General features: G+C 42.0%; 1 protein-coding gene and 3 non-coding genes across 5 annotated transcripts; all 4 read right to left on the bottom strand.

The window, feature by feature from the left end:
* Nucleotides 1-1,807: 1,807 nt before the first annotated feature.
* On the bottom strand, nt 1,808-26,122 carry WDR43 (WD repeat domain 43). 2 transcript variants are annotated; one of them, XM_053936959.1, is made up of 19 exons: nt 25,899-26,122; nt 21,384-21,518; nt 18,855-18,976; nt 14,869-14,989; nt 13,586-13,725; nt 13,008-13,110; nt 11,899-11,963; nt 11,347-11,518; nt 10,757-10,843; nt 8,849-8,980; nt 8,255-8,392; nt 7,362-7,448; nt 6,073-6,104; nt 5,218-5,281; nt 4,229-4,342; nt 3,731-3,800; nt 3,062-3,117; nt 2,839-2,968; nt 1,808-2,020 (listed from the first exon to the last, which is right to left on the bottom strand). In XM_053936959.1, the coding sequence occupies exons 1-18, from the start codon at nt 26,091-26,093 to the stop codon at nt 2,855-2,857; spliced, it is 1,947 nt and encodes a 648-aa protein (XP_053792934.1). In that variant the 5' UTR covers nt 26,094-26,122; the 3' UTR covers nt 1,808-2,020; nt 2,839-2,854. The 2 variants fall into 2 exon arrangements, with proteins under 2 accessions (XP_053792934.1, XP_053792933.1); XM_053936958.1 differs by lacking the exon at nt 1,808-2,020 and having other exon boundaries at nt 2,532-2,968.
* LOC128786536 (small nucleolar RNA SNORD53/SNORD92) lies at nt 9,885-9,963 on the bottom strand. The gene has a single exon (XR_008430327.1). It is a non-coding gene; the product is annotated as a small nucleolar RNA SNORD53/SNORD92 (small nucleolar RNA).
* On the bottom strand, nt 13,401-13,484 carry LOC128786538 (small nucleolar RNA SNORD53/SNORD92). The gene has a single exon (XR_008430329.1). It is a non-coding gene; the product is annotated as a small nucleolar RNA SNORD53/SNORD92 (small nucleolar RNA).
* Nucleotides 18,379-18,456, bottom strand: LOC128786537 (small nucleolar RNA SNORD53/SNORD92). Its single transcript, XR_008430328.1, has one exon. It is a non-coding gene; the product is annotated as a small nucleolar RNA SNORD53/SNORD92 (small nucleolar RNA).
* Nucleotide 26,123: the final 1 nt, after the last annotated feature.

Genomic DNA, 26,123 nt, shown 5'->3' with positions numbered 1-26,123 from the left:
GAGAGGCAACAAACACTTCTCACCCCATGTGCTGGAGGGGTACTAAGTCCCTTTGGAAGCAGGAGCATAACAAGAGGCAGGAACGGGAACCACCCCGCCTTACAGCAGGGTGCATTTAGTACCACCCTTACAGCAGGGTGCATTTAAATGTGCTTACGCCATCCTCAAAGGCGAGTCACACGTTGTTCCTGCTGCCCGGTGATGCAAGGAATTTTGTGGAGCTGGTCTGGCACCCGCTGGCCACCTCTGGTATTGCTCCTTAGCACAGTCAGTTTATCTACTTCTGTAACTGGGAAGGTCACTGCATGAAACACAGCAAAAAAAAAATCCCAGAGGGCCTGCACAGACATTAAACACACACCTATAAATGACACACGGTAATAGCTGGGCAAATAAAACCAAAAGTTACACCTGAGGGTTTCCATCCTATTGATTTCTTGGCTGCTTAACTGCAGAGGTTTGCACTTCTCACAAATTCTCATCCCACCTCCACTGCTCCAAATGAGCAGCTGGTCTGTCCTCCTCATTCTTTTCATTGCTCCCAAACTACCAGGATTAGATTAGAAGGGAGGACCTATCCCATGTCCAGTCTCTCTAGACAAAGGAGGACAAACAGTTTAGTCCTCAACTGGCTGAGACCTTGGCTTTGCAGATAAAGTTTTAGGGATTAGAAAGTGCACAGCATTGTCAGTTAGCAGCTCTCAGGTGAGGGCAGTTTTTGACCAAGGTGCCCAATTGTTTGCAGCTGCCACAGCCACAGCGCCACACAGAGCACTGAGGACAGGGTGAACTGGCTGTCCTAACCCCAAAGCAAGAGACCAGAACTCGCCCAGTTCTGGTGCCACCAGCTGGCTGTCACTGAAACAGATTCAGAGAGTCTGAATGTCTGTGAGAACCACGAATGAACTTAAATGCTCTTAAGATCCCCCTGCTCTTCCTGCTGCCAGGTTCTCCTCCAGCCCCACTCCTGGAACAGTTTGGGGTGCATAGGCAGGATGGACACAGGCTATGCCAACCTTACAGGTAACAGGGGGCAGTGGTGGCAAGTTCCCAATGCCACCATTCCCCACACCCAAACGGTGCAAACAGGATCCTCTGCCTGCTCTGTCACCCCAATCCAGGGCTTCTGCTTCAACTTCTGGAAGGGCTGGGATGCAGACACAGGGAGAACCTTGCAGGACTGAAACAGAGCTGGCTCCTTACATTACTCCACACCTCAAAAGCTCAGCAGACCAGCACTCACCCAAAGAGAACACCCTCCTTTCACACCCCTCTTCTGCCCAACCCAAAGCCTGCACACAGTGACAGCAGGATTGCCTTAAGAACTGACACAGCAGTTCAGCCTCGTCTGGTGGCTTGAGTACAGACAACGTACAAGTGTCGGCACTTACTTTCACAGCATCTCAGATCTGAAAACAAATAAAGCCCAGCTTTGTACAGTAGTAAGACTGTGATTTACTGTCAGTTAAAACCCTCTGAAGACTGTGAAAGCCTCCACCTGCTGCCCTTCCACCTCCAGCTCTCTAAAGCCAAGAACATCTCTCCCAGCTTTGTCCGTGACACAATGTCCTGCACTCCAGACAGTGCTGCAACCCCAGTGCAAGCCAAGCTGTGGACAAATTAATAGATATGGCTAAAAGGGAGGGAGACAAGAAGTCTGTAACAACAGATGCTTTGCAGAACATCATAAACTTTTAGGCTGCCTTCCTCCTCCACTAGAAATCTGCTTTGTACAAGCAGCATTTCATCTCAAACCACCACCTGAAGCTACCTAAGGTCTCTCTCAACAAACACCACAGGACAGGTATTTGGTAAAAGAGATGTATATTTATTCACTTTACAAAGAGGGTGGTATTTAGTTGCAACAGCTCCATTTATAGACAAATATATTATTGTACATTATAGTGGTGAATGGCTCAAACCTTTACCTTGTTTTGCTCTTAAAAACGTGTTTGCACCACTTCAGCTTCCGTTAGCTGAGCAAATAGCTGTCCTTGTTCTGCCATGAGAGATTAAAAATCTGTAAGAAAGGTATAACTCTGTGCTATGTATTCACAAGCATTCACCTTCTCCTTTCCCTGTGTCACTCCCCTCTCCCCACCCAACTCAACATGGTCTGGCCTCTGGGTTAGCATTAAACTTATATACAGCCTCCATTAAAACAAAATTAGGAGCCAGTGATAGTTCTAATGTCCTTTTAAAGCACAAGAAAAGTCATTGATTTATACATATAAAAGTCTTGAGTTCAAATTTGTTTAAAAAAAAGGAAAAATTCACTTTTAAGTCAAGTTGGCATTTACATATTGCCAAAGTATGGCTAAGCCAATGAAAGGGGGGAAGAAAAGAATTTCAGGACAGAATTTAAATATTACAAAAATATCTTTTTTTTTCTTTTTTCAGTTTCCTTTTTTTTTAAAAAAAAAATCAGAAGGATGCCCACTTGCTATTGCTAACTGAAGCACGGAAAGAAGGTATAGACCAGTTGTCTTTGATCCTTGAATATTTGAAACAAATTCAATGTAAAGCTGAACCAAGTTTCCCACACAAACAGCGGTGGCAGATTTATTTCACTTGAGATACAAATGCATGTCCACATGACAGGCATAATCTGACCAGGAGGTGGAGGAAATGTTTCTCTAAGTAAGCGCAGGGAAGGAGGGCGAGAGAAGGCTGGCACGGTTAAACATTCTGGATTCAGAAATGCAGTGCCCCACAGGTGCCTCTGCACTCAGGCTGTGCAATGCTCTGCACTCCTGATATGCAAATACAGCATCTTTCAGCAACAGGATCCAGAATCAAAGAGCTTGGTGGCCCACTTGTTCAAACTGCTAAAATTACTCTTTCGTGCTGTTCTTTACTCTTCTTCACTTTCATTTTCTGGTTCCAAATCAGAATCACCATTGACTTCCTTTTCAACAGTCATGTCTTGTCCATCAGATTGCTCCTCTTCATCTTCATCCCAGTTTTCCTGGGGGAAAAATAAAACAGAAAGGCTTGAACCTTTGTCAGTCACACCATTTCTGCCACAAGCAAATGGGAGATCTGGTCCAACTCCACTTACGTCAGAGTCTTTATCTGCAATCATCTCATCATCTGAGCCTTCCTCCTCTGAGGAGTCTGCAAAGAGAAAACAATCTCTCAGTCTGGTGAACAGGCTTTAAAATGTCATTGTACAAAGTCCAGTCCCACGTGCTGCCCAAACTGTGCTATTTCCATACCAAAATTGACTCCATCTGGAGATGAGGTAACCAACATCAGTTAAGACCAGGTCACTTCTGTCACCAGTACACAGGGTGAAGATGCAGTAGGAAAAATGCCAAACTGGAAGTATGCACTCACACACACATGGACATCCCCTACACTGATGCCCTGCTGACTCAAACACAGCAGTGCCTTCACTGTATCTACCTTAGCACAAGGGCAGGTAACACTAGAAATTTTAGGTTGCCAGGTAAGTGAAAGCAGCACACTGAACTTCCAATTCACTGATTTCTTCATTTGTGAAGCAAGGCTGGGATGGAATTAAAGGAGATAAAAGGAAGGCAAGGAAGGAGTAACTAACTACAAGATGTCTACATCATTAACTACTGATTTTTCTGCCATGGACATCTCACAAAACCCCTCTATCTGCCGACTGTACACTGGTAGATAAGCACAGGAGCATGATGAACAGCCATCAGGCTGTCATGTGAATTCAGGAGCTGAGCTGCACTTAGCATGTAACACTTACCATCTTCATAGACCAGCTTTGCAGTCTGATTAACCTCGGGTACATCCTGAACTGTTTGTGATGCTGCAAGCTGAATGGAATTTGCAGATTAGCCTTAGATTAAATAATGTATTGCAACTTTAAAAGACAACAAAACTCCTAACAATGTAAATGAAATCTACATTAAGGGTAGCACACATTAATTCACTTACAGTGCTGGTTTGACAGCCAAAAAAGTACAAATGACAAAGTAAAATCAGAGAGGCATCTGCCTCAAGGTGGCCCAGTGCCTCCTATTTACTCCCCTTTAAAACTCTATGGGTGAGCAGACACATTTGGCAGGATGAAATAGTCCCAGTGAGCAGAGACTGACAGGACAGTCAATTATTGGCCTGCTCTGAACAGCATCTCTGAACAGCAGCTGCATTAAAGTGCCCAGGACAAATCACATCAGATGCAATCCCCACAGGAAGTCAAACAACACCCCTGCACATCCCATGTTATGCAGCTGAAGCTCACCTGGGTGACAAGAATGAAGAGTCTTCCATGCAGACGGGAAAGCTTTTGCAAAGTTTTTACTCTGCTCTCCATCAACTGGTATAACATTCCCAGCTGAGGAATAAGGTCTGGCAACTTGGGAGAAGAGATAGATGAAAAAAAAAAACATGAAGCTGTTAACAAACACATCCCCAATGTTTTTGGTTTTTTAAACTACTTTTGTATGTTTGGAGCAAGCAACACTTGCTTACATTATTCTAGACAGAAGGGAGAGTAGAGGGTTCACAGGAACCACCTGCAGCCTGATTAATTAATACTTAGCCATGTTTAGAAGTATCATCTACTTTTAAAGCATGGCAGTTCTTAGATTCCTTTTCCTTCCCAGTCTCTGCCACATGCAGGGGTGTAGCCCTGTTCAGAAAGCTGTGTAAGTGAACATACATCAGTGCCCCAATGCAGCCTCAGCAACGTGTGCAGGTTCTGCTGCTCAGCAATGCTGTAACAAATGGCAGAAAGGACTGACACTGCCCAAATGTCTTTTTCTTAACCCAGCAAGAGTAAGGCAAGGCTGGACTTCAATCCACAAACTACAGCATTACTTCCTACCCTGCCAGCTTTGGCACACCCTTATCCTGTAAATCTGGCCATGCCCAATACAGCCTCAATATGAGCATTACAAGAACAAAGAAAACTTAGTTCTCTGAGATCTAGTGGCACAGGCTAGATTACTCTTTGGCAGTTATTTTGCTCCCTCTCACAGGTGTGACATAACTTATCTTAGTTTGATTTTGGGATGGCTATAATTATGTCAGGAATGACTGAGACAGACAATTTATCAGTAATGCTGTATGTTCAGCAAAAGTGGTGTAAGCATAGCTCTCTATACATTGATTTGGGCACTGCCATATGCAGAGAGCAGGAGACAGATTCCTGAAGAAAGAAAATACATTTATTGAAGCATTTAAATGTAGTTGCACTTCAGTGCATTGGCATGAATGAAAAATACTTACTGTGGAAAGGTAGGATGCATGGAGGGTAAGAACAGACTTCAGCCATCGAACCATCAATGAGGCACTGGAATAGAGAAACAAATTATATCCAAGAGATACTGCCTAAGAGACACCCATTTCACATCAGAAATGCTAACTGATCCTATATAAAGTTCCTCTTTAATTAGAGAGCAAGATAAATGCTCTCTGCAGATGGAAATGTAAAGTTTGGTTATCCTCATGAGGTATGCAAGTTATTTGCTAGAAGGAACAGACATTTCAGTGAGGGACTAAATTTGGCAAGCTCAGGGGTCTGTGCTTCTGAAATCTTTTATGGATGGTCTCAATGAATAAAAGATCAAAGCATGCTACTCTCTCCTCCACCTACAATGAGGGAATTCATATTTAGAAAAAAATAAACTCAAACCCAAACCACAACTTGGCACAGCCCATGTCAACAAAGCTGTCCTTACGGCAACATAAAGAGGGGGGGAAGCTGGTTCTGTTATTAAACACCACATTAAGAGATGTCTAAATGCGTTTGATAATTAAACAAGCTCTACACCTGAGAGTTATTTTATTTATTGATCAGGTCCATAATGTAAACATTTGAGGCCTTCAGTTACATTCTCAGGGTTACACGCTTTTTTCAGGTATCCTTTTCCCTTTTTAATTTCACTTCAGCCACCCTGACCAAGTACTGCTTTAAGTATTTAAGTTCCTCTTTTCACCTTCAATGAGGTGAGTATTTACCTCCAGATACTGCAGTTTAATTGCAGTTACTATGAACTCTATCACATACATAGCAGGAGGGACCATAGCACACACATGTGAGAAGTTTTAGGTGAACTGAACTGTAGCTGAGTTGTCTCTTACCTGTATGGGTTGCCTTGCAATCTCTTTGTAAGCTAAAAGGACAAAAAAAAAAAAAAAAAAAAAAAACAATCAGCAGTAAGTAAACATGATGAGTTTAAAACCCCAACATGAAATCATTTGACAGCCCTGATACTGGGGCAGAAAGTTTTCCAGGTATTTGAAGTATGCTAGGATTAACCACTGCCAGGCTCCAGAAAATTACACTGCTGGCTCTACCACCCTCTACACAGGCTAGCAACTTGCAGCAGCTGGGTTTCAGTATTACAAGAAAGCTGGAACTCTTAACATGCAAAATATCCACTGAAGCTTAAACCTGGCAGGAATAAGTAGGAGGAAACCTGTTACTTTTCAACTCTGTTCATCTGCTTAGTAGAGCAGCTGTTACATGGCAGACAAGTTGGGGAAACAAGTGAAGAAAGAAAGTATCAGGTAAAGGCCATTTCACACAACAAATCTCAAGCTTGGGAGAAGACAGTTACACAAAAGTCTGACCATCCACTGAGATTATAGAGCTAATCTTGCACTTAGATTCCCTGACAAAGGTCCCAGGGAAGAAACACAGCATCTCATTAACATAAGCCTAAGGAGGTGTTGTAATACCAAATATTCAGCACCAGGTCATCTGCCTAATTCAGTTAAGATCAGTACCATAAAAAAAAAAGTCTTATTTGTGGTCAGCACATTAAAATACAAAAGAAATTGAACCATTACATTATGTAATAGAACATCATTCACATAACAAGAGCTACTAACCAATGTTTGGTTTTAAAAAGCAATGTCTAGTCAAGGGTAATCATTAAAGTATTTCTGTCCAAATAAAGAGTTTATTTAATATCACTGAATAAGCAGCTCAGAAGCCAAACCCCTTTCAAAATTACTACTAAGTGATGTTCAAAGTTTAAGTACAGCAAATTGACCTTCTGATGCTTCAAATTATCATCCATGTTAGTAGTTGAAAAGAAGATGTAACGGTGATTTTTTGCCATGGACTAAACAAGATTAAACAAGCTTTTGCTTAATCTCTTCCCTTTCTCTTCCCACATAATAATTTATGATAGTAACACATGATCTAATGCTCTTCCTAGCTTTGACAGTTGACACTTGGTCCTTTGGTTAAGCTTCAGCCAGAAAAGATAAAAAGTGTATCAGGGATAAATTAAGAAACATTTCAGTCCTCTTATGGCACCAAACCAATTTCAAAAATAAAGAGACAAATCCTGGATTTTAGTAGCTAGAAGGCAAATCACATGTGGCTTGTATGACAGCACAAGAAGTGCATGCTCTCTTACCTCATGCAGCAGTGGAATGACAGCATGCATAGGCATTCTGGCTACTGTGTTCTTTACTATATTTTCTTTCCTTGTGTTAAGCACTTTCTGTTAAAATGAAAAAATATGATCAGAGAACAATTCATGTGTATGAGCAACAATCAGCAAAATCAAAAATTCCTGCCTGTATCTCTCTTCCTACTCCACTACTTTTGTATGCTGAGGATAATAAGCAAAAGATTTGCTATGAAGAGTTTCATTTTCCAAGTCAGGTACAATTAACAAAGTACAGGCACTCAATAAACCCATCTAAAACAATCTGGCATTGCCTCTAGCCCACCTGCCCCATGTTAAAAATTATGTATTATAGACATATAAAAATCTCCCTTGATATTTTCTGACTTCCATAAATAAATGCCTTTCACCAGCATCTGTGACAAGAAATTTCTATTCAGCATCAAATTCTTAACAGTCCTCCACCCCAGTACTATTATGTCCTCCTAGTCCAAATGCAAAAATAAGCTTTTCAAGTGAAACTTGTCATTAATTCATTTTTCTTGAAAAATGTACCCTCAGAAGACTAAGCACAGATTATGCTCCAGTCCAAGCTAAAGGGAACATGGCTGCATTGGTAGCATCACTTGTAAAACATCTGAACTGTGACATAACAAATTTATCATAAACAAAGTGCCTCAAAGATCAGGGACTGAGTCAGAAAGCAAGGCAGGTAACAACAGAAAAATAACACCACTACTGTAATTCATAATAGCACTGCCTTGGGCAGCAAATCAGCAAAAAGCAGCTGGGAGAAACAACAGGTTCTGAACTGTTCAGCCTTCCTGGCTTTCAGGAAGGCTCCCCACCAGTCCCAGTGAACAGATTCAAACAGCACACACTGAGCTTGCAAGACTTACATTTAAGATTTGTGCATCGTTGCTTTCCAAGCCCTGAACCAGCAGCACAGCAAAGCTGTCTGTTTGGGGAAGGCCACCAGGAGTTTTGACTTTGCTCACATCAATATCCAATGCCCCGAGGCGCTCCTCGATGCTCTCCTGCAGAGGGGAAATAAGGGCAGTGCTGTGTCAGTGTGGTTTCTCACAAATATCAGCTGAGAGCAAAGCACCTAACTTAGAGCATTCCTGCTAATTCTGCTGGAAAGGAACACAAATGTTGTGCATTCTTTTAAATGCACTGACAGAAGATAGCATGAGAAAACAAAGGCAGATGAAGTTTTGGCTGAAAAGCACTAATCTATCTTGGCATAGGCAGCAACAAGTGTGTGACAAAGCTCTGCAACAACCCGGCAAAACCACAGGCAAGGCACAGTGGGCTTGAATGAAGGAAATGTTTCAAGCAGGGGGAAGTCTCTTTCATGCAGAAAGATGGCATCATTAACCTTTCTTCCACAGCAAACAAAGCAAATCCAAGTCCAGCTAAAGAAGGTATAGCAATAATTTATGTTTCTAGTTTCTTCAGTCTTGCTGAGTTTGAAATAAGAAGCCCTTTACCTCTGTCTCTCCTGGTTTCCTCTTGTTTTTCTTTTTCTCCTTTCCCAAGGCTGGAGTTTTGACAGCTGTACTATGTCCTGGAATGCCAGGTACCAGAACTTTGGCGTCCGAGTTCACAACAGGTGTCTTTACCTAGCACACAGAGAGAACCACATTTGCATGAATTGCTACTATCTTGAGCTTTCTTCCCATTTAAAAGGCGGATTTTATTCTGAGACTCTCACACGTATGGTAAAACCAGCCTGACACAACCCATTTTCTTGACATAAATATTAGGCAAATCCAACATATTTAAGAGAATTAATAACCTCAAGAAACAGCTAATTTTCACAATTAACTAAAGCAATGGTCTCTCTGGAGTCACCTGTGAACCACTTTTCTTACAAGATTTTGCTGTAATATTCACAGACCTGTTTGTATCAAATGTTGTATCACAACATTGTTGTGCTGGCAATAGATACCACCTGTGCTAACACTCAGCTCCATAAACCACATGCAGATTAATTCAGCATCCACTGGAATGCAGTAACTGACCAAGAAAAGCAACACAATGTAACAGCAAAACACTATTCCCTTCAATCCCAGCTCTTTTCTTCTAGGGATTGCTCAAACACAGAACTCAGTTGTCTGAATTAGGCTGTGCCACAGTGACAAAAAGAGACACCTTAGTTTATCCCAAACGAGCTAAGGTGTCATCTTCAATGGACACAAAGGAGATGGAATTTTGTATTTAACAACCAAATGCTCCCCTGACTCCCAGAGAATGTAAGGCAGTATGCCACTTCCAGAATATCAAAAATGCATCTTCTGCTACTTCCAGAACACTTCTTTAAACCATAGCACTTCTATCCAGGCCTTTTTTTTTTAAAGCACCTCTGAAGTGATAAAAGTATAATCTATTACACTGAGCAAAGCAACTTCCAATTTACAAAAAGTTGATTTTCTGCATCAAGAATTTTATCATAGAACACCAGTGGTGATAAAGTACTATCCCCTTAGCTTACTACACTCATCACTGACCTTCTCCCCACACGGCATGCTCAGACAGCCAAGAGAAATGTGTCTTCACTGGAATTCAGCAAAAAGCGAAACCAAGATGGGTATCATCACTGCATGCCACAGAGACCCTGCACCTGTCCCTGCAGTTCAGCCCTGCTACCCAGCAGCTCCAGGACTGAGCAATCAGCACAAAACCCTGCCTGGCTGAGGGAGCACCAGATCCAGTAGGTAACTGAAGGGTCAGAAAATCAGCGCTGTCTGCTCACTTCACTGATATTCCAAGCACTTCAGATCTTCAAGGCCTTGAATATGCACAATGATTAAGAGCTTTACAGCCTGTCTCTAAACACCCAGGGGATCCTGCAGGACAGAACACAGTGCCAAGTAGTCTCAGTGGACACTGCTGCCATGCAAGTGCCAAGCTCACATTCCCAGGTTCCTGTGAGCAGGAATACATGAAGGCCACACCAAGAAAGACTTGCCTGTTAAGGTTCCACTACATTTTATTTGGACTCTAAAACAAAGTCATCCCACCTTCACCTCAAACCATTAGGGTCAAAGAAGTTGTACAAACCAACGGATTCCAAGGGAAGAACTGGTCTGAGGCAGAAAAACCCCACCAATCAGTCCTGTCTCTCAAGCAGATCTGCTGAGTTACAAGAGGGCCACCGTGTGTCTCGCACATGCCAGGACACACACGAACCATGAAGGTCTCTTTGCCCACACCTGCCTGAGTGCTACCTCTGCAGCTCTGAACAGGTCCATCCAGAAATCTACTGCTACCTCTGCAGCTCTGAACAGGTCCATCCAGAAATCCAAACTCATTTTAAGAGACCAGTGAATACTACCTACTTCGTTTCTGAAGTAAAACAAGAGAAGCAACAACACCACATTTCATGCAAAGCTCACCTTTGTTACAGCAGCATCTGTTCTAAGTGACAACACTTTCTGGATGTCCCGTACCAAACATATGTGGGATTCACTGGTGTTCAAAGACTAGGAGGACAGGAACAAAACCAGTTAATGTATTTGACACTCACACCTCTGATTCATTATGCTACTGAAAGATGAGAACAAATTCCACTGGTATAGATTAGAATGAACATTTTTTTTCACTCTAGAATAGCAGCTCTTTTGCATATCTGCCTTTTGTTACCATATCTCTATACTCTCCAGGGAGGTTTACACAGGTAAACTGGAAGTGTATTAAAACCAGTTTCAATGGCCCAACTCAGCAAGAGCTGAAATAGCAAGAAACAGTCAGCAATGGTGCCACCCTGTACTCCAGCTGAAAAAATGGAAGAACACAAATTGCCTTTCCAAACAGCTCGGGGCCAATAGTCACAGCTCCCAAAACAAGGGCAAGGAATATGTTTTGTATTGCTGTATCATTTCAAAACAGTAAAAATAAAAATAATAAACCCAAAAATTTCTCCAACTGGAAGCAGCATGCAGTCCACATTACAGAATCCAAACCCTCTCTGTTAAGTTTTACATACCACTTTCTCTATGATGGGCTGTAAGGCGTTTCCATACACCAGCAGCAGAGACTGTTTGTCTGTGCAAAATGCAGCTGCTAGAATAGGGACTGGTTTCGGTGTGGAGTCCCCATCGTTCCCAGGTGTTGCTATCTGAACAGTACAGTTTGATGTTAAGGGTTTTTTGCAATAACTGGGAAAAAAAAAAAAAAAAGAAATTAAAAAATTCCAAGATATTTAGCTTGAATACTTCAATATCTTGCACATCTAAGTATCTTTCATTAGCAGATCCACAGCAAACTCAACCATTTTACACCTTTTATGGATGGCTAAGATGAGGCACAGATGCACAAAATCTGGGTTAAAAACACACATAATACCAAAGTGCAACACAGTCCCCAACAAGTGAGTTCTTCAAAAATGTGTCCAGTAACCCAGGACAAAGAAGCAGCTGGAACCTGGTTCACAAGTATATACAAGAGCTTAAAGGTAGCAGCATAACAAAACTGAGCTTTGCTTTGCAGTAACCCCAGACCTTTCCCAAAGACACCCTCCAGATGAATCCCAACTTACCCATTCAAGATATGTTCAAATAAATGCAACTGCCCATCTCTGCACACAACTGCTAACTTCACAGGCTGAAAGGAGGCACAGTAAGAGAGTTTCATTAGATCAAAAAAAAAAAACCCTTCTGGAAGTTCAGGACATCAAGAGACAGCTGTATGGCTACAATTTGAACTTTTTCAGTATTTAAGAACATTACACTAAATCTGAAGAGAAGATCAAAGATGTAATCACTCAGGAACATTCAGTACAAGTGTTAGAAGATTAATAAGGTAACTCACAACTGTACTTTATCACTAGTAACATGCCCTGAGTTAAACAGTTTGCACAGTAGCAGACACATGTCTAGAGGCACAGCTCTGCAAAGGCACTGACACTGAGAATATGCTTAGAGGAAAGAAACTGAGATGACTCCTCTGAGAAACTAAATGACAGGGATACATTACAGAATACTCTTCAATACATGCAGAAAGAGGGAACTGGAAATATCAGAAAAATACAGCATGAAATACTGCTCTGAGAAATGGAATTTAAAGGCAGAAGGAGAAAAACACTTTAAATAATTATGGGAACAGTTTGTGAACATGTTTCACATTCACGCATTTTTTAAAAGGCAATCACTTTGAAAGACTTGTGCTGTTAAAACTGAGAGACCTGGCAAATGTACACTGCTACTTTAACTCATTCAAGGCTAGTTAATGCCAAATGCAGTTACACTGCCAAAAACACTTGAAATCGGGAGAAAAACAGACCCAAATCAGATTTTTTAGACATAATTTCTTTTGTGTTTTACTTTGCTGCCAAGTTCTAACAACCATTTTAATTCCTAACTTATTCTAAATAGGAAACAACTGACACTTCCGCCACCACGAACAAAATTTCTGAAAAAACCCACAGAATTTGCACTTAGTAGCTTTGAAAAGGAGCATTTCAAACTACCAGCTTTATAAATGCACCTGTAATAAATATCTTTACACCCATGAATTGGCATTTGGACCTCATCTGTGCATAACAGAACCCAGATACAAACTAAGCCTCTTTCTTTACACCCTTAAAAGGAAACTGATGTGCTAAGTGAAAGTTGTTGAATGTATTTGTTTACAAACTATTGCTCCTACCTCTTCTTTGACTTCTGATATAGTCAGGTCCACAAAAGTTGGTTCATCTGTTACTGCGAAAGACATCACAGCATTCTTTTCTTTCCTATCTGATCTGATCTGCCTGGAAGACACAAAATGTACACATTATTTACCACAGCACAAACAGCATCCTCTGCACCAAACAAGCATTATAAAGCCTATAAATCACTAAATGTGGTTGTATCTACTGCATGCAAAAGCATCATGCTGACATTTCAGTGTTCAGTGTTCCTAATTTCTAAGAGCAAAGTAACTCCCAAGAGAAACTGAGCAAGAAAACTGCATAAACCTTACAAGAAGTGCAAAGAACAAGGAAGTTTATTACACAGTATGTTCTGACACACACTAGGGATACAAATGGCAACTGGAAGCATGCTCAGACACAGCCAAGGAAAATCTCGTCTTCACTCAGCAATCAGTGAGTCGAAACCACCAATAAAGAGATCATCACTGCATTTTTCCAGAGTGCCCCTTCTGCTTTACCTTGTTTAATCACAATCACTTGATGACTCTATGCTCAAAACTGATCAGTCACAAATTATGAAAAGCTTACATACCACACACTCAATAATCGGTCGTGTATAGCTCCAGACAAGAAATAAAGTCCTGTAATTCCATCAAAGGGTTTACTTTCATTTGTAGGTTTCACTGTGGTAAACATTAATGATGACACTGATGTAGCATGGCCTGTGAAATGCTAAGAGAAAAAAACAGGATCTTTCCATGATTGTCCTAGGCAGTCATATGGCAAAAATCAAAACATTAGTTAACAATCATTAGGAAAGAATCAAGCATTACTAAGTCAACAAGGACAGCTCAGTGGTTTTTAACTAGTCATCAGTTTCCTTGCATTTTTGTACATCAAGGAAGCTTTTTCTGATCTGCCAGATATTTATCATCATTTTAAAACTTAACTGGGGAATCAAAGGCAAATTCAGCGGGACTAAATCCATGCAAAAGAAATCACATCCACCTGTAGTGCTGTTACTGTCAGAAAGCACTCCCCTCTGCCCCCCAACTTTACACTTCAACCTTTCCAATGGAACTGGATTCAACTGCATTTTCAACTTAAACAATGGACACATGTGCGCTGACACTAAATTTGGGCAACACATCACCCCCAAGGGCCCCCCAAAAATTGGTTCTTCAATCTACTTTTGCAAATAGTGGTTTTGGTCATTACAGAATGCAGACATACATGGTAGCTGCCATGTGCCAGCAAGCCCACAGTAACAGCACATGTTACACACTCACCTGACAGGAGATTCAGAGACTATCCCTGTCCTGTCTGCTAGCAGGCAAGAGAACACGGCAGCATTCACGATCAGCTAAAGCATGGCCATTTGCTCAATGTCTGAGCCCTGCTCAGAGAACAATAAGGAGTTGCTCCTATGCCTTCCAACTGTTTCAACAGCAAAACTGATAATGCCATCAGTTACATGAAGTTTAGCAAGGAAACTCGAAGGCTTTGTGGAGGGACTCATGTTAAAACCCATGCCAGCAGTAACTGATAGGGTGGTGAACTGAGTTCTCCTGACAGAAGGGTGTCAGACAGGGACCCAGTTAAAAAGAACAGCATCCATCTTTCTCCTACAGCCTTGAGAGAAGATGCTGGCAGCATGCTCAGAACCAAAAAGTTAATGTCCTCATTCAGTTCTCAGCAAGTGGAAACCACAGTTTAGGGTACCATCACAGCAAAAATTCCAGCAATCCCAACTCTGCTAATTGTATCCTCACACACAGTGAAATGTTTTAGATGTCTGAACAAGAAATACAAGATAGGCAGTGTCACCAATCAAGAAGGGCATTTTTTTGCATCTAGTTTCACAGAGGTACTTACTCTGTAGACTTCTTTGGTCTCCAAGTCCCACAGTTTTATAGTTCTACCAGCTGACAGCAGCATTTTTCCATCTGGACTGATGCATAGACAGGTGACACTGCTATTGTCGCCTTTCCACTTACTAGAATTTGGATGGATGGAGTTTTTGTACAAAAGGAGAAAGATGGAGAAATACAAAAAATAGTATTCATTAGGATAATCTCAAAAGCACCATGATGGAAAATTTAAGGTAAAATTAAAAAGCCAGTGATTTAAGTAGTCAAGAGGACAAAGCTATTCTGCTTCTGCACTTCACCTTCAAATTAGTTTACAAAAAAAAAAATCACAACTCAAGAATATGAAGTTATTCAATACTGAACTGTTGATTTCTTTCTTGGTACTTGCTTATTCTGTTCTGAATTCTTCACAAAGTTTTCTACTTCTAAAATTAGGGCAAGAAGAGCCATACCATTTTCAAGACTTCTCTATTCACCAACCCATTCAAAAAAGCCTTCTCAACACTAAAATTCAAACTTTCAAAGCCTATTCAATTACTGGCCTTCCTCCCACGTTTCTGAAGTCACTGACAATAGTAAACGTCACCTTAATGGTCTATGGTTCAAAGCACTACTTAAAAATAAAAAAAAATTAAAAAACAAACAAACAAACAAAAAAAACCACCCACAAAACAAACAAACAAACCAACAAAAAAAAAAAAAAAAAAACCCCAACCAAAAACCAACAGGACAAAACTGCAAAGAAAGCAGTAACACAAATCCTTTACAGATTGGAAGTAGCCTGCAACCCACCATGTTTTGATTGTAAACTGCCTTTCTGGAAATATTTCTGAATAACTTGCACATGCCCAAACAATACCTCTTCTGTTTTCTAAATCAGGGATCATTCACTGCATCACTTTTGATAGAAGCTGAAATTTTTACAGCTACAAACGTGGACAACATTGCACCTTACAGAGAGTATGACAAGATTTTGTATTCTCTTTTGACAAGATTTTGTATTCTTTTCTGAAGACAAGGTCATGACTAAGAATTTAAACCATAAAGTACAGCAAAAATACCATGGTTTTCACTTTGCATACTCTTTATATCATTTTTACAGGAAAAGAGTTTTAAACAGGATCTCATAAAGGACATATCCAGAATGCTTCTAAGTAGTCAAGAGTATTTAAGACATGAAAAAGAGTGACAAGAAGTCATCCAGAATGTTTCAGTCTACCTCTCTACAACATCTTTTCTTGCCTCTTCAGAAACTCTCTCTTCCCCAACAGCTTGTCCCTCTGCCAGAGGTTTCATGTGTGCTGCACACACCTCCTGAAGTGGCTCTGTGTGGGCTCATACAGTAGTTAAGAAAGTCAAACCTAAAGCCACATGGTTTCAATTCCCTTTTCAGCAGTCCCTACCTCCATAGGAACATGCCTAGAAGCCTCCAAATCAAATTTTAAAAGTATAATACCACTTCTCTACCCCAGGAGCAACCATCCTGATTTCTCTGTGGGTTACACAAACATTTACTTCCAGGTCCTGACAGGTGTTAAGGAATGCAGGCACTCTCACGTGTACATTGGGTGTGAACAATCGATGGGGACAATTTGTTCCTTCTGCTAGGTAAAACTTTGGGAGAACTGATTTCTTCTACTCTTTCCAAATTGAGTTACCTTAGGTAACATTAACACAGAAAATTTTCAGGTAGAAACAATGATGTTACATTGCTCATGTACTTTCTATTGATATACTCTGGGAATGATGTTCTGTTGCCATCTTTAAAGAACACAATGCTTCAAATTACATTTCATAACCACAGTCTCCCCACTCCATGGTCCCTGGTATGGGACAGGGCAGAGGGAAACATCCAAGAGGTATGACAGCAAAAACCCTCACTTTTTCTGAGAAAGCAGCATGGCTGGGACCCATCTCCTTGGGTATACAGAACTTGTACATGAACACACACACTGTGGGATACAAACAGGGTGAATGAGATGTCCATGGGCAGCTTCAGAGCTTTGATCTCACTGGATTCACAGAACAACAAGGGGATGCTTAGCAAGACCTTTAGGAAGGCACTTCAGCAATGACATGCCAGGAAGGCAAAAAGAAGAGGGGTTTCTCCACAGAAAAGTGTAGCATGAATGTATGGAACATTCTTTTTGAAACAGGGAAAGAACATAAATCCACAGAATAATCCTGGAAACAAGAGGGAAGGTTATACAACAAATCCATCTGGAAACTACTTCCAGACACTGAAAGGTCAAAAAAGGGTTCTGGGGACATCCAGCATAGGAGCAACTCCTTATTGGCAAATCGTGTCTAACCCAGCTGATTGCCTTAGTGAGACAATCACCTTGGTTGATGAGGAGAGACACATTTAAGCTGTCATAAGCATTGCTGAAGTCAAGGTCTCACACATCCTTGCAGTCCTTGCAGATATATAGCCTGAATGGATGGTCTCTAAGGAGAGCAGGATCAGGCTGCATCACTGAGTTCAAACAGTTGTGATCACTGGTACAAAGTCCAGCTGGTGGCCAGTCACTGGTGTTACTCCCTCTAAGGACATCCCAATACTGCTTAATATTCTCCATAACTGCCCCAGTCTCCATTAATGATCTCAAAATAGGACAGAATGCACACGTAACAACTTCACACTCAATCCCAAATTAGGGAGAGCAGTAGATATCCTGGAGGACAGGGCTGTACTCAGGGGAATCTCAACAGGCCTGAGAAGAAAAAGGCTGCCAAAATCTCAAAACTGAAGAGGAAAACATTGGGGACAAATAGTTAGAAAGTAGGTTTGCAGAAAAGAGACTTGCAGTCCTCACAGTAAAGTTGAGCACGAGCAAGCAGGGAGTCCTTGTGGCAATGAGCTGAGCTGTGTATGATCTGTATGATCTGCATTAGCCAGTGCTGTCAGCAGGTCAAGGAATGGGACTCCTCTGCTCTGTGCAGCTCTTGAAACTGCACCTGATTCACTGCACTGCACTCAGTGAGACAGGACAGCAAAGTCACTGACATGGTGGGTGGAGCGAATCCAGCAGAGGCACCTCAGGCACTAGAGCACATAATGGAAGAGGGAAAGGTGAGGGAACTGGGTGTGTTCAATTCTGATAAAGGCTAGAGGGAGATTTTATAGCCATCTTCTGCTACTTTACATAGGATCTCAACATATTACAACCTAAGGATGCATCTCTTTCCTAGGGATACCACTGATACTACTGATGATGGGCTGCCTGCAGTGTCCATGCCAACCTTAATAAAACCAAGAGCGCTGCAGTAATAACCAACAGTGGGAAACATCATAAAAAAACAAACAACATCAAGAGAAGGATCAATGGGCCATTACACAGTAGGCTTTTATTGAAGAAAGGTAACCAGGATTGTTAATAGAAATCTTGGTTAATTCTTTGAAGTTTAAAAATAATTTGACTTTATTACAGAAGAAAATAAATGCCTACACCAGACATTTTGTTACTGTGCACTGAGCTCAGTTTTGCTCAACAGTACTTTTAACAGTAGCAGCCTGCTCAGACAGCCAAGTGGAAGTGTCCCCACTGCACATCAGCAGCAAGCGAAACCAAGTGGGTTATCATCACAGCAAGGCCCTTAGAGCAAAGCTGGGTGCATGCAGCAGGTTTTACTGGAATGAGATCTTCCAGTATCTACTCAAGGAATTTTTTCTAGATTTTACACTTTTTCTGCTTTTAGTGGGACTTTCAGTCTTTCAGTCTAACAAAAAGTTAGCATGGAGGGATCCAAACCCCTCTCAGAACAGTTTCATCTAGCCTTTCCAATACACAGAGGAAGATACTCAACTATGACAGTTATGCTTTCATCCCTTAATAAAACCACTTCTGATCTCAGAAAAATAACGGCCAACAGTCATTTTGTGGGCATGAAGCCTGGAAAGCAGAGTGCAGCATTTCCAAAACCTGCAAGGGAGAAAACACACAAAAGCAAGTGTAAAAAAAAATTCAAGCAAAAAGCAGCACTACTCACCACTTTACTTTGCAGGTCTGTGTGTTCCATTCCACAATGTGTCTGTCATCTGAACAGCTATACAAGCAGCAGCTGTCTTGATGCCATCTCACACAGTTTACTCTACTGTCATGACCACCATCCTACAAAAGATAACAGAGGGTCAACTCACTGGAGTGGTCTTGATGACTGAGTCTTCCCCACACCAACAAAGTGAACAAGGTGATCTAAATTCCAATCACTGGCATCTTAAAGAGTGTGTGTGGTTTTACAGAACATACTTGACAGTTATATTAATTAAAGGTATCTCACATTTTGGTACATACACATAAGTATTTTGGCTTATACAGCCTAGAGAAGAGGAGATGTTTTCTACAGTTTCCTCACAAAGGGAAGCAGAGGGGCAGGCACTGATCTCTTCTCTCTGGTGGACAGTGACAGGACCAAAGGGAATGGCAAGAAACTGTGTTGAAAGGGGGGGAGTTACGGTGGATATTATGAAAAAGTTCTTCACCCACAGGGCACAAGCTCCCCAAGGAAGTGGTCACAGCCCCAAGCCTGCCAGAGTTCAAGAAGCATTTGGACCATGCCCTCAGGTGCACGGTGTGACTCCCGGGGCTGTCCTGTGCAGGGCCATGTAGAAGCCTAGAAGATAGTCTGATGTGTAAGTCTCAAAGACTGATAGCCAGACAGCCAGGGAACCAACCAAGGACTGTTGGTAAGAGCACACTGTGGGAAAGACCAGCATGTGGCTGGAGGAGGAGGTCATGTGAAGGTAAAACAGCACTTTCCCGGTCCATCCTTGCTCTGGCTCTTGGTGATCAGCACAGCACAAGTACAGGAAAGACTCATGAAGTGGGCCTGGACTACTGACAAAAGGAACCTCCAGTAGGGAGGGATCAAGACCACCAAAGACCGCTCCAAAGCTCTCCAGCCCAACTCCAGAAAGGTCTAGAACAAACTGCACATGGTAACTAATTTGCATAGAAAGTGAGAAACTAAGCTCCAGGGTGGGCAGAACTTGTCTGTAAAAAAAAATGCTCCCACAAAGCTTGAGCAATGGATGCCCCAGGACACTGGACACCCCATCAGCTGGTTTGATGCTGGAGCAAGGACTGGTGACTCTTCTTTCCTCATTCCTTTCTTCCTCTCTCTCTTCTCTTTTGCCCTACCCCTTATTCAAAATCCACTGCTGTGCTTTTATATTAGAAGACACCAATTTCCATGCCAAGTGTATAATTTACTGATAAAACTTTGTAGGTTTTGTGGAGCCTGTGCCTTTTGTCATTCCTTTTAGACCACAAGCACTACACACCTGCGTGCTCCCTCCAGTTTCAGGGTGGGATGCTAATGGAAAGGAGATCGATTTTGTTGATCCCTTCCAAAAAAACCAAAAAATTGTCTTGCCTGCTGTTTTTATGCACACAGCCAAACAAGGCCAACCATATGAAATCTGCTCAAAGGAAAGAATAGCCACAGGTGTCTTGCTGAAGTCATCTAAGTGCCTCCTTCCTTAAGGGCACTCAGAGGGGAGCAGCCTTCCCTTTGTATTAGCATTCAGGAACAGACAATCATCAGACCAGAAGACCCTTTAAGCAGTATCACTTCTCTTAACAACCAAAATCTCTGCAGCTCCAAGCATAACCTTGAATTATTTATGAAAATATTTAATGGAGTCTATTTCACTATTTGGATTGTAACAACCTGCTCAGATTACTCCCAAAGGTATTGATGTAAATGAGCTTTGAGCAAGACAAACTATACTGCAGCACGATATTCTGTTCAGTAAAGACAGATAAAATTAACATCTCTTATTTTAATAAGAGGAATAATCTTTTAATTCAACCTATATGTAAAAAGCAAAGTACTCATAAAATCTGCAGTCTTCTATGGAAAAAGAGTGTTTTCAAACAAACTATAACTACACTTTTCAAACATAGTTTTTCCTTATAATGGGGTTGATGTTTGTTAGTTACTGTCACTTCTACGCAGCATAATTCTCAGAAATTACTGCTTTCTTTAAACTCATCTATGTTTATCACCCTACTTACAACTTTAAAAGTTTAAAAGCAAAACTATACCCAAGTATCTCAAAAGTATTGCACAGCCATTCAAATGGATTTATTTTGCTTGTTATGTAACCCACAACTCAAATGGAGGTGCTTGGGAGTTTGGAAAGGCAAAATTAAGGTCACTGTGTATCATTCAAAAAAGATCATGTGCTGAGAGAGCTCAAGAGCTTCCATAAGGGAGGTAAATTTACAGAGGAGTCCATCAGTGCAACACCTTTCCTGTCATCAACCTCAGGTGTTGATGAGCTCTCTGCCCTTCCCTCCCACAATGCCATGCAGGAACTGAGGGTATCACAGTCCCACCCGGGATTTAACTCTCCAGTGAGGAATTCCAGCATTACTGTTATTTTTAATGCAAAGTAGCAAATCCATGGACAGTGTTAAGACATTGCTCTAACTTAGAAACCAAGATTTTTTGGCCTAAACTGACTGCAACCATCAGTGTTTGGTAGCATGTGATGAAGAGTGCATTACTTACTAGCTTGCTCTGTAATTCTCCTTTTACTGTGCTGTATAACAAAATGCTACCAACTGCTGTACCAATAGCCAGGATATCTAACTGCTTGTCCACTTCTCCACCTTCAGACTTCCGTTTTTTCCTCTGGGGGCCATCCTGGAAAACCAAAAGAGAGAAACTGTGAAATAAATCACTCTGACTGGCTAATCTCAGTGTTAAAGCTGAGGGAAGAAAAACCTTAAGAGAAGTTTGAGACCCAGACAGCCAGCACAAACACTGCAAAGACACAAAATGAACACTCAAGTGTACACAGTACTAGAAGCTCATCTTGTACCTCCACGTACATGGTAACAAAGTTGCTATGAGTCACTTGGAAACACCTGGTGCAGGCCATTTTGCTACCATCCCAGCCACATGCATGTGGGAAAAAAACACATTTAAGTTTTTTACAAATTTCCTGTCCCAGAAGCAGAAGTAAAGATTAACACATTCAGAATACTTCATCCACAAAATGGAAACGCTTGATCACGATCAATTTATTTTTTCTCAAAAGGTAATCAAAAGAGTCTTGCAAACTGAAGCATTCCTAATGCTTCTTAAAAAGAAAGTGCTACCCCATTCCACAGAGGGAAGTGACTGGGATTCAAAGGGAAGTGCTCTGGCCAAGTCCTGTTGTCTGCACCAGAGGTCCTGATATGATCAGACAATTCATAAGTCTTCACACTCTTGCTCTGCAAGTGCTATCAGTCACTTGAAGGAGGGATTTCACTTTGTCTCCCTTAACCAAAAATTTGAGAATGCAGATCACTGGGAAGGGAGGAAGGAATAAAACTGGTTCTTAAACACGTGAAACTAAAATAAAGAGAGCAGAAGAAGCCATCATATTCATTCTCACTGGGTTAACTGCACACACATAAATAAAAAGAAAAGAAGAAAAAATGTTCAAGGACACAAAAAGAAAAAAAATCACTAATGCCACTGATTAGTTTTTATATTGGACCTTGGTAAGTCTCCTTACATTTGTTACATCACAGCAAAGTATTCTCTCCAATTTAAAAATGACACACATGCTAATGCTTCCTCTACACAACAGATCTATTTGCACTGACAAGCAGCCTGAAGAAGCCCGGGGAAACTGATAAAATGTGAGCAACCAGCTCTGTTCAAGTGCCATGTGCTGCAGCTAATCTGTTTTACAACAGACACGACACAGTGAACACAAATAATTTCTACTCAGGTCCAGAAATATGACAATCAGGATGTGGTAGTTTTCACCACAACTAAGATATGAAGTTTGAGAGTTTAATAGTAAAGGATAAATACTTTAGTTCTTTGAAGCAGGATTTTCTATTCCTTCTCTGTTTAACAGAGCTAACACCTTTCTGCAAATAAAAGTGTTTTGGTTTAGACCAAGAAATACAAAATTGCTGTAAAGGTAACTTTTACATCAAAAGCAGACTACTGAGAAAAGAGACTACAATTAAGGTTTTTTGCAAATATTTGTTTAGGCTTTATCTTTGCTGAGAAAGAAAACTATAAAATAATAAAAAACAGATGTCAAGAAACTAATGGAAATTAATTGAAACTGCAGTCTGACATGCAAAGACAAAGGCCACAGAGTGGACATGCAAGTACAACTCCTGTGTTTTCTGGTACTTCTCAATCTTTTTAAGTAGTTTTACCAATTACCCCACACACCCCCGCTGCAAAGCAAAACCAGACTTAATAACAGACTTTATTCTCTTCCACTGAATAAATCTTTCAATTAATTTTTTTTCAACCTCCATTTCAGTTTGCTATAGCAAATTTCCTTGGAACAACTCAAAGGCACAACAGAATTCCCACAAGCAGAGAGTTATTTCCAGGGTCAAGAGAAGGCAAGAGGCAGTGAAGGTTTCTCCAGGGTTTTTTCCACATGCACTTCTTTACTGACCACCCCTTATCAGCAACATGAGGGGAACACTTTGTCAGAAAGTTCTACATGAATAAATGTCAGTGGGAAATTTGCTTTAACACCTGTTAATGTTTGAGATGATTTGGAAAAAAACACCTTAAGAACTTAAAAAACAAATCTAACTTCCCTACTCTACACTAAATTAGTACACAGAGCAAATGACAACTACACTTAACATCCATTCACTTGTGGATCAAGGTCTTAAATAGAAGAGCACCCTGTTGTCATGGACAGGACAGGATAAGCATCAGCTTCCTTGTCATTTGATTTCTTTTTCAGATTTATGGAAACTCAAGCTTATTTAGAAATCCCTCAACTTTGCCTGAAAAAGCACAATGTTTTCATTAGTAGAGATGATTAAAAGAAGCTACTTGAAAAGGAACTGTGCACACATTTTTCCTTAATGTTCTTCCTTGACTTGATAACCCACTGAGACTTTCTTAACAGAAATCTGCTGCTCACATGTGCAATAAAGCACTTAGAACACTGAAATGGGGAGAAATCTAAAGGTCTTGACACTTGACGGTGACAGAGCAGTTGCAGCTTGTTAGGAAGAAAGTGGAAGAAGGTGTTTTGAATGTTGGAGGTGCACTCTTGCACAAGACACCCCACGGAGCAGGAGGTGATGAACACTGCACACAGGAAGCACGTGGGGCAGGGAGCATCCCGGTAAAGCCAGCCCTGCATCAGCAATTCCAGAGGCTGCAGTTCAAAACTGATTTCTAATACTCCCCTGTAACACACGGCCTCCGTTAACATGGCAGCAGTCCAACACATACTGACTTTAAGTGTAATTTGGCCAAACACCATTTAGAGCTCCCTACTGGCAGAGCTCTACCCCTGACCACCTGATACTAGAACTGCCTAGACAGATGTCAACTCTCCAGGAACAAAAGACTAAATAATGCTGGGAAAAAACACACATTTAATAAAATGTTTTTGGCATAACTATCATGGTTTTAGTTCTACAACTCAGTCTAAGGAAAAAAAAAAAAAGACCTTTAAAGGTTTTATGGCACAATTATTGTAAGAAACAGTATGTTTCCCAGCTCCACTTTAAAATGGACTAGCTTTCAAGCAGGATTCAAACTACTGGAAAAACTAGAAAGCACTGAGAGGTGGCTAAGGTTACTTTCATATAACCTTAAGCCAGATTAAATTCAAACACCTGTGGAGCTTAGGAGTGTGTCTCTAGAAAAGCTTATTTAAAAAAAAAAGTTTTAAAAGCCCCTCAGAAACTTCCTGTGCTTGACTTATGGCACCACAGCAGTGCAGTGTGTGTACTTCAGTTTTATTTCTTACAGGACAGATTAAGCCCATTTTCACATGCCAGTTTCAGTGAGCTTAAGAGCAAAGAACCTATACAGCTTTGCAGCTAAGGAAGGGATCCTTTTTACTTCAAAGTTCCATGACAAAGGAACAGGTTCAGGCCACCTAAAACTGACTCTTTCTACTTCATTCTTTGGACATCCTGGGAGTTTTCAAAGTTCAGGGAAGAAGCTGCTCAACTGAGCAAAACAATATTGCCCTCCTTTGGGTTGGTAATCTGTGTTTTAAGCATTCTGAAACAGCCTGAACAGCATTTCAAACACATTGAATTGCTGATATAACGAAACACACTTTAAAAACCACCCCTTTCTTCTTATGATAAAGTGGGTGGATTTCACATACTTTAAGCAGGTTTTGCATTCTTTTTTCCTCAGGAAATGGTACGTTCCAGCTAAAGAATTACTTCAACATAAAGAAGACAAAAAGGTACCACAGTACATAGTCCAGATATTTTCAGGTTCAGTGTGCACCTGAGGTGACGTTAACTAAAACTCGATCCAAGGTGGAGAACACCCGAGCCCTCCTGATGCACGCTGTGAATAAAACGACTGAACACCTTCTTGCAGGATTCCTGGACTCGGCAAGATGAATCATAGACAGCGTAGCAGCTTGCACGGGAGTACTTCCAAGGGTAAGGAAGCGTGGAGAGATACTGCCTTCACCGGTGAGGGAACCAAGTGGGTGCACAGCAGCTGACCTGCTCTGCAGCATCACCTTTTCAATTACGGCAAGACGTGCCGTCAATTAACATACCTCACTCCTTCAAGGAAGGCTTCTTCCACGCAGATAATACGAGAGACAAATGGGTTTTCAACAGTCAGCGCTTCTGCCGAATTTTTTGTTTTTAAAAAAAAAAAAAACACAGACCAAAGCCTCCAGCGCCGCCTCCCCCACCGGCACGTGAAATTCACCCCGAGCAGCCCAATGCTGGGAGGGGGAGCGGCTCCCCCCGCGCCCCCCCCTACCCCAAGGCTCGACACACACGTGGACATCCCCTAAACCCCGGGGCTACAGCGGGGGCGGGACTGGACGGTGCCCGAACCCCGCGGAGCCCACGGGATCCTCACCCCGCTCCCCGGCCCGCCCGGCCACATGGCGCCGGGAGGGCGGGGTGAAGCCGAGCGGGCCGCGGCCACGCGTCAGGGCCGCTCGGATCGCCGCCATCCCCATCCCACTCCTCACGCGTGCCTCACCCCCCCGCCCCCCCCCCCTCCCCACACGCCGCCTCACCCGCTCCCTTCCCCCTCACGCACCTTGCTGGGGGGCTGCCGCAACCCCGCCGGGGCCCAGGCCAGGCACGTACAGGCGGCGCTGAGGTGGGCGGAGGGCACGAACTCGTGCTGCAGGCGGCTGCCGGCCGCGTCCCACACGCGCAGCCGCCCGTCGGGCCCGGCCGAGGCGAACAAGCGGCACCCGCGGGGCGAGAAGGCGCACGGAGAGGCCGCCATGGCGCGCGCGCGCGCTACCCCCTCGCCTCT

Source organism: Vidua chalybeata, chromosome 3, assembly GCF_026979565.1.
Source record: "Vidua chalybeata isolate OUT-0048 chromosome 3, bVidCha1 merged haplotype, whole genome shotgun sequence".
In the NCBI taxonomy this organism is placed as follows: domain Eukaryota; kingdom Metazoa; phylum Chordata; class Aves; order Passeriformes; family Viduidae; genus Vidua; species Vidua chalybeata.
This window is presented reverse-complemented; position numbering and strand designations above follow the sequence as displayed.

Bases quoted from the DNA above. Each gene is read 5' to 3' on its own strand.
- WDR43 (XM_053936959.1), bottom strand. From the start codon at position 26,093: ATGGCGGCCTCTCCGTGCGCCTTCTCGCCCCGCGGGTGCCGCTTGTTC. The intron at 11,964-13,007 runs GTAGGAGCAATA...GCCTCCTTTCAG, and splicing joins TATCAGAAGTCAAAGAAGAG to CCTGTGAAGTTAGCAGTTGT. The intron at 8,393-8,848 runs GTAAAGGGCTTC...TCCCCTCTGCAG, and splicing joins GGAAACCAGGAGAGACAGAG to GAGAGCATCGAGGAGCGCCT.